General features: G+C 53.6%; 1 protein-coding gene across 1 annotated transcript; it reads right to left on the reverse strand.

Moving 5' to 3' along the window:
• Positions 1-4,744: 4,744 nt before the first annotated feature.
• Positions 4,745-5,266, reverse strand: MARVELD1 (MARVEL domain containing 1). Its single transcript, XM_007940043.1, has one exon. The coding sequence runs from the start codon at positions 5,264-5,266 to the stop codon at positions 4,745-4,747; it is 522 nt and encodes a 173-aa protein (XP_007938234.1).
• Positions 5,267-7,938: the final 2,672 nt, after the last annotated feature.

Here is a 7,938-nt window from a genome sequence, read left to right on the forward strand (position 1 = left end):
GCTGTCCAAGGACTATGAGAGCACAGCTGTGTTCCAGTCCTGGGCCACTTGCCAGCTGTGTGACCATGGGTAAGACCCTCCCCTTCTCTGGCTCCATTTCTTCCTCTACTGAATGACACTGACATTGTCAACCTTCATGGTTGTTAGAAAGATTGCATTACGTAATGCAGATAAAAGCACATTTTCAATTGCTCCACCAAGCTAAAGGAAATTAGAGCAGGGGGCTTACCAGTCTTTCCATAAAGGGGAACCACCTTTTATTTTGTGATGGGAGAGAGGAGTATGGGAGAGGCCTCAGCAGCTGGTGTTTTCCTCCACTCTGGAAATCCCAAACCACAAAGAGGGAGCTATAGTGTATGTGTGTGCGTGTGCGCTTGTGCGTGCACGTGGTCACATTAGGAAGAGGGCTTTGGAAGAGAGTATGTGTCAAGCACACATAGCATCCCAGCCCAGAGCTGTTCCAGATGGGTTTTGACATCTGCCAGCAGAATCTAATTTCCTGGCTGCAGACTATGGGCCCAGGACCCAGGAGGGCAAGAAGCCAGCAAGGAAGCGTGCTAACTGCCCCCACATCCCTTCCAGTGCATCTCAGTCAGCAGGCTGAGGCTGGCTGGGGAATGGGGAAAAGCTCCGTGGAGTGTGGTCCGAGGCCAGGGGGCAACCCCACAGCAGCCACAGTGGTCTACAGAAAAGAACCAGGGCCTGAGTGCAACGAGACCCCACTCTGCCCCTCATCAGCTATTAGGGCCAGTAGGCAAGGTGTTGCCTCCTCAGCCTTTTATAAACTGATGGGGCTGGATTAGAAAGGGTCCCTTTGGCCCTATGACCAGTCATACTCTGCCTGCCTGTCAGGCAGTAGGTCTGCCCACAGGGTCCAAATGAGAGTCAGAACAGAAGCTTCTGGAATTCCCTCAGTCTGGGACAGACACAGGCAGCTTTCTTCCTTCTAGTTCCTGCCCTCAGGCAACCCGTCCCCTGCACCTAACCTCACTGGCCCTCTGTCAACTCCTCTTTCTTCCCACCCAGAAGGGACTGAGTCCCAGGCTGGGCAGGGGAAGATGCTAAGAGGCGGCGAGCAGCAGGGCAGCGTGGCATAAAGGAGGGAGGCTGAGCTCCCAGCCCACAGGGTCACTGCAGAGGCCCAGGGCAGAAGACACATAAAACCCAAATCAGACAAACCAAATTTTATTCAAAAAAGCAGATTAATAATCACCAATGAACTACTGAACGAGGCACATCCATCCTCACTTCTTGCCCACACTCCCACCCTCCCTTTTGGCCTTTGTAGAACAATGTAGAAACCCTCTCCTGGGTCTGCATGGGACCCCAGACTTTTGACCTGAGATGCCAAGCATGACCTTGGGTGGGCGGAGTCCTGGGATCCAAAGAGGGTGGCCTATGAGGCTGTCTCCAGTATCCAAAAGTTCTGGGCCAGCTCGGATGACGGTACCTATGGCATGAGGCCTCGAGGGGGAGGCAGGAATGGGTGTGGGGGCCATCTTACACACACATCTCACATCTGGCAGACAGAGGGACTACCAAGCACCTGAAGGCAAAGTGAAAAGGCACATCCAGAAGAACCGAGAAGTTCTGCAATGCTGCAGGCACAGCAGAAACGACGAGGCACTGTAAAGGCAAGGAGGTTCTGCTCCTGAGTAAGGTGCCCTGACCACAGCCAAACACCCTGGGCCAGGGGCTAAGGATGGGCTCTCAGGGGGCTGGACCTGAGCCGAGGATGCAACTTAAATGAAGATCTAAAAAGAGAGAAAGGAAAAAGGAACAAAAGCTGGAGCTAAAAGCCCATTCTTTAGGGTTCAGCGATGCAAAACTCAGTTCCAGGTGTTTGGAACCTGTGCCCAAGTCATGCCACAGAGGAGCCAAGAATCCCCTTGGGTTAAGGCAAAATGAGCGTTCGCCTCTCTTTGCTCTTCCACGGATGCTGCAGAAACCAGTGTGAAGGGAAGACGCTGAGCAGTTGTTCTCTGCCCCCCACCTCCCTTGACGGCCAATGAAGACATGAAGACTCTGAAAACTTCTGCTGGTCCTGGCCAGAATGGTGCTGCAAGCCGGGGAAAGTGGGCACTGGGAGGGACTGGCACAACCAGGCTCTGGGAACCTCCACGGGCTCAGCAACAAGGAAGTCTGCAACAGAAGAACCAAAGTCATGCTTCCAAGGCACTCCCAAGTGCCTCAGCACACTCCACCCCCAGGTTCTGGTTGGCACCAGTGGTTGGTGCTAAGGGAAGCAAGACCTCAGCCTTACTGACATCAAAAGACTCAGGGACCCTTGAGGTTCAATGTTCTGGAATTCCCCACAGAAACAAAGGGGGAAAAAATTACAGTATCTAACATGTGTTGTTTGTTGTTGTTTGCCATCAAGTCGGCCCCGACTCATAGCGGCCCCGACTCATAGCGACCCCTCCTTGGGTTTCCAAGGCAGTATCACTACGGAAGTAGGATTGCCCAACCATCTAACGTGTATTAACCCTATATATAACATGTAGGAGCTCTGGTGGCATAGTGCCTAAGGCATCTGACGGCTAACCAGAAGGCTGGCGGTTCAAACCCACCAGCCACTCCTCGGAAGGAAGATTGGACAATCAATCTACTTCTGTAGTGATACCGTCTCAGAAACCCAAGGAGAGATCGCTATGAGTCAGATTCAACGGCAGTGAGTTTGGTTTATATATATATATAACATAAAGGCCCTCTAGTGGCTTAGTGCCTAAGGCATTTGACTGCTAACCAGAAGGTTGGTGGATCAAACCCACCAGCTGCTCCATGGAGGGAAGATGGGGTAATCTACTTCTGTAAAGATTTACTGCCTCAGAAACCCAATGGGGGTCACTATGAGTTGGAATCGAGTTGATGGCAGTGAGTTTGGTTCCTTTTGGTACATATAACATAAGAAGGTCTGGTGGTGTAGTGGTTAAGGTATTTGGCTGCTAACCAAAAGGTCAGTGGTTTGAACCCACCAGGCTCTTTGCAGGAGAAAGATGAGGCAGTCTGCTTCCCTAAAGATTTACAGCCTTGTAAATACTATATGGCAGTTCTACTCTGCCCTATAGGGTCTCTATGAGTTGGAGTTGACTTGATGCCAATGGGATTTTTAAAACTTGTTCTCTGTTTAACTTTTCTGTTTAACTTGTTCTCTTGTTTAACTTTTGGAAAAGAAAGGGGTCCTGTTTTTTCATCAAAGGTCTGAGACCTCTTCCAGAAAACAGTAAGTCAGTAAGTATCTTACCTCTAGAGGCTTGACCAGCTGTTCACTCCAGCTCGGGTGAATGCGAGCCTCCAGGTTCATGGTCAATGCCAAGATCTCTTACTGATGAAGTTCCTTTTGATTGGGGAACCATCCGAAGCAATGTAAAGGGATGCTCAAATTCACCAATTCCAGGTCTTGGGAATGGCCTCTCACTGGCCTGGCAGGGGCAGCTGTCTGCTCCCTCTGCAAGAGAAACTCCCTGGGGAAGAGCAAATGCTCCCCAAATCTTCGTAGACCAAAGCCAATGGATTGAGCCTGGACAGCACAGATCTGCTTGGAATCTTAAAATGGGAAAAAGCAGGTCTGGGCCCAGAGATAGTTAACACTGTCAACCAAGTTACCTGGGCTTTTACAGAGGGACTTCTCAGTCTTTGATATGCTAATGAACATCGTCAATCTCCCACGGGGCCCTAGCACCTTTGACAAACCGATTTGGTCTTGAATCCCTCTTTTAGAGGGGTGATCTCCTAGGCCAGGGTTCCTGGGAACACACACTGCTTTAAAATTAACAGCGCTGCATCGAGAGTCCAGAGACCGGTTCTAATCTTGTTAGGGGTCTTCTCAAGAGCAGGGCTGGGGTTCCTACCGGTAAAAAGAAGGGGTGGAGCTCACCCTAACATTCCGTGATGGTCGTGAGTGCAAAAGGGTCTCTAATGCAAACAGATGGGGTTGGGGGTGGGGGTGGGGGTGAGGAATGAAGCAGATGCCTGTGAGAGGAAGACTGGGAAGGGGCTTGGATCACTGCAAGGCCGGAAGTCAGTAACCTGCGCGTCTGGAAAAAGGCCGGGCGGGCAGAGGTGACAGAGACTCCAAGGGTGCAAGGGTACAGCCTCCCCCCTCGGCCCTTCCCGTACATCTGCACGTCTGCAGAAGGGCCCCACCCCAAGACATCAAAGCACCGAGGGGTGGGTTGGGAGAGACTCCTTAAGACTTTAGCACAATCCCAAACTCGTCACTATCCTGGGACCAGCCGAGGCCTGTCCCCAGATCCACCAGCGGCTGCGTGCCGCCCTCCTACAGCACCCGAGGCTGAAAAAAGGAACAGGGAAGGGGTGTTCTTCCGAACCGCGGGGCAGGAAGGAGGGCGCAGTGGCTCAGCCACAGGCTGGCTCCAATTTGGGAGCCTCCCCCGGATCTACGCAGCGCCTGTCCACGTCTCGCTCTCAGCAGGGAAGGGGAAGAGGAACCGCGCGCGAGGTTTCGCCTCAGGGCGGCCCTTCTGAGCGTGTGTGTCGGCCCCTCAGATTGCAGCCCTGCCCTGGTCCCTGGAGAGGGCGCGTTGGGAGCAGCGCTTTAGGCTTGGAGACCGCAGCGTGTCAGGGTCCTGGTTCCTGGGCGCGGGCGGCAGCGGGAATGCAGAGCAAGGAGAGGGTGCCAGGGCGCACGATCGCGGGGCGGCTGCGGCGGCAGGAAGGACTGGAGCGCTGCTCTCCAGCGTGTTCCCCGTCCGAGTCCGGGCCGCGGCGGTCGCGGGCGGCCTCACACTACCTCCTGCTCGCCTTGGCTGCGGCGGCAGCAGCCGTAGAGCGCCGAGAGCAGGTAGAGGCCCAGACAGAGGCCGCCGCAGACGGCGGCCGCCAGGAAGGCGTGGTAGGCGCATGTTAGTGGGTAATCTTTGAGGTTGCAGTAGCTGTGGCGCTGCGTTTGGTGGATCATGATGCCCATCGCGGCGCCGTAGAGCGCGGCCGCCAGCAGGTCGTGCGCCACGTTGACCACGAGCCAGTGTGCTCCCAGCACCGGCACCAGCTCGTGCTTGCCCAGGAGCGTGAGGAAGTAGAGGCCCAGGGTCAACAGCCAGAAGAGCACCGACACGAAGAGCGCGAAGTGCACGGGGCCCTGGTACCTGCTGGTGGCGATGGTGATCCAGAAGGCGGCGCCAGCCAGCAGCTGCAGCAGCCGTAACACGCCCAGCGGGCTGCGCAGGAAGGGCCGCTGCAGGCTCACCGCGCCGCGGGCCGCTCGCGCCTGGGGCGGTGGCTGGCGCGGGGGCGGCGGGAGCATGGCTCCCGGGCGCGGCGGCGGGGGCGGCGGCGCCCCGAGCAGCGGAATGGCGGCGTCTTGCTCGCGGGGGCGGCCCGGCCGAGGTGCCTGCTGCGCTCGCTGCGGCTTCCGCGCTGCCCTCCGAGTCCTTTTAGCTTCCTCTCAGCGTCTCCCCCCCCTTCCTCCCCTCTCTCCTCCTTCCAGCCCTCCTCTCTTTCTCTTTTGCTCTCTCCACCCCTCCCATCCTCCCTTTTCCTTTCCCCTCCTCGGTCTCCACCTCCCACTCTCCCCTCCCGGCTTCCTGCCATCTCGCTCTTTCGCTCACTCTCGCCACCCTGGCGCCCCCCTTTGCTCTCCGCGCCACACTCCCAGCTCCGATTCCTTCATCTTCGAGGGCGGGCGGAGTGCACGCGCGCCCCGCAGTCCGCCGCGGGCCTCCTGGCCTCTCCCCGCCCTCAGCTAGTCATGGGATGAGTCCACTAGTCCCTGGCCTCAGGCTGAGCGGGTCCCTGTTCCAGAAGCCTAGCTCCCGGTCGGGGAGGTAAAACGGTGTGGTTTCTCTGGAAGCTAACAGCTCTCGGGGTCAACTTACCTCACCTACACACACAAATACCTCACCTATATATATGTGTGTGTGTGTAGAAATAAGATATAGAAAGCTTTGAATATGTTATCTTTAATGAACAAATGGTAATATGTAGCACCACGTACTCAGTCAGACTCCTTAGCTGCTTGTCACTGCTTCACTGTCTCTATTCCACTGGTGGGAAGAGGGTTGACCTCTTTGCGCCTCGGTTTCCTCATATGCAAAACTTTTGTATTCAACAAATAGATGTTGAACAGTTACTAAATGCCAAGCTTAATAGATGCCAAGTTTAGAGGATAGAGATATGTAACATATACGTGGTTATTATTAATTTGAGTGCTTACTATAAGCTAAAGGAGCTCTGGTGGAGTAGTGCCTAAGGCATTTGACTGCTAACCAGAAGGTTGGCGGTTCAAACCCACCAGCCACTCCGCAGAAGGAAGACTGGGCAATCTACTTCTGTGAAGATTTACTACCTGGGAAACCCAAAGGGGGTTGCTATGAGTCGGAATCGACTCGATGGCAGTGAGTTTGGTTTTTTTTGGTTTGTACATAAGCTAAGGAGCTCTGGAGGCACAACAGTTAAATGCTTGGGTGCTAATGGAAGATTGATAGTTTGAACCTTCCAGTGGCTCTGCATGAGAAAGGATGTGGCAATCCACTCCATAAAGATAACAGCCTAGAAAACCCTATGGGGCAGATCTTCTGGGTCACATGGGGTTGCTATGGGTTGAGATCGAGTCAACTGCCCACAACAATATGCTAGACATTATGAAGAGCACTTAATATTCATTGTTCTACTTAATCCTCATACAGCAGCCCTCTAAAACAATTATTCTCAGCTCTGATTTGCTGATGAGGAAACCAGGGTGAAGTATGTTGACCATGTTCGCAGAGCCAGTGGTGAGTTCAAATGAGAGCCCGGGTGTAGCTGAGGGCACGCCCATATTCAAAGTCCTTTTATACTCCTTTCCCACATTTTATTCTCAGCTACTGAGGTGAGAAAGCAGGAACCCACGAAGGTTAAGTGACTTGTGCAAAGAAACAAAACCAGTGTCAGTGTTGGGACTGAAACCTAGATCTGACCCCAATTTTAAGGCTTTTTCTTAGCATGAGTTAGCAGCCCCTGGGGGAGACATCCTCAGTGTCGGCCGGGTGCCTATCTTGAGTAGGGCTGGGTCTAGGACCGGCAGCTGGGTGCTGAAACTGGATGCTGAACGGATGGCAGAGGATTATGCCATAGAAACAGTTTCTGAGTGGGACACACGAGAACAAAAACATTGAGGCAAGAGAATCTTTGTCTTCCAAAAAAGGCACCTGCAGACTTGAGAGTCAGGGCGCCCCCTGGTGGGTATAAACTTTCAGCCTCGGGAGTTAAGTTTTGCTCCTTACAAGGAAACACCCTGGAGTGGCTTTGGAGCGGTATTTTTAGCCTCTGCAATCCTGTAGACATTCCAAGGCCAGTCCAACAGATTCTTTGGAAAAGCATGACCATGCAGAAAGATCTTGATTCTGTACAACTCAACAATGATCTAAGCACTGCTAGATGCAAACCGAATGGGGTGGGGGAGTGCAAAAATGAAGAGGACCAACACCTGCGCTCAAGGTGTTTGCACTCTACTTGGAGGGGAGGCATGGTTGTGGGCACAAAAGTGAGGTGCAGATGAGAGCTGTAAAGAAAACCCAAAAGAGAAGGAGAGAGTATGTGTAATGCAGGAGCAGCTAGGGAAAGCTTCCAGAAGGAGGTGTCATTCAAGGGTTGATAGAATTTTGATCAAGCAGATACAGGCGAGAGGCGTGGCTGGGAGAGGCAATCCACCATGGTCCCTGGTGTCCCTGGGTGTTCTCACGGGGTGTACCAAGAATGGAAGATCATCACCCCTCTTTACGCAACCATTTCTCAGGGTTGTGCTGGCAACCCTGAGGGATGAGGTAACATTGCTTCCTATAAAAGTTGTTGTTCTTAGGTGCCATCGAGTCGTTTCCGACCCATAGCGACCCCACGCACAGCAGAACGAAACACTGCCCAATCCCGCACCAGCCCCACAATCCCTGCTATACTTGAGCCCATCATCGCAGCCACCGTGTCAATCCATCTCGTTGAAGG

This window comes from Orycteropus afer, unplaced genomic scaffold, assembly GCF_000298275.1.
Source record: "Orycteropus afer afer isolate SDZICR_OR568_19922 unplaced genomic scaffold, OryAfe1.0 scaffold00064, whole genome shotgun sequence".
Lineage (NCBI taxonomy): Eukaryota > Metazoa > Chordata > Mammalia > Tubulidentata > Orycteropodidae > Orycteropus > Orycteropus afer.

Excerpts from the sequence above, each read along its gene's own strand:
- MARVELD1 (XM_007940043.1), bottom strand. The coding sequence starts at position 5,266 with ATGCTCCCGCCGCCCCCGCGCCAGCCACCGCCCCAGGCGCGAGCGGCC.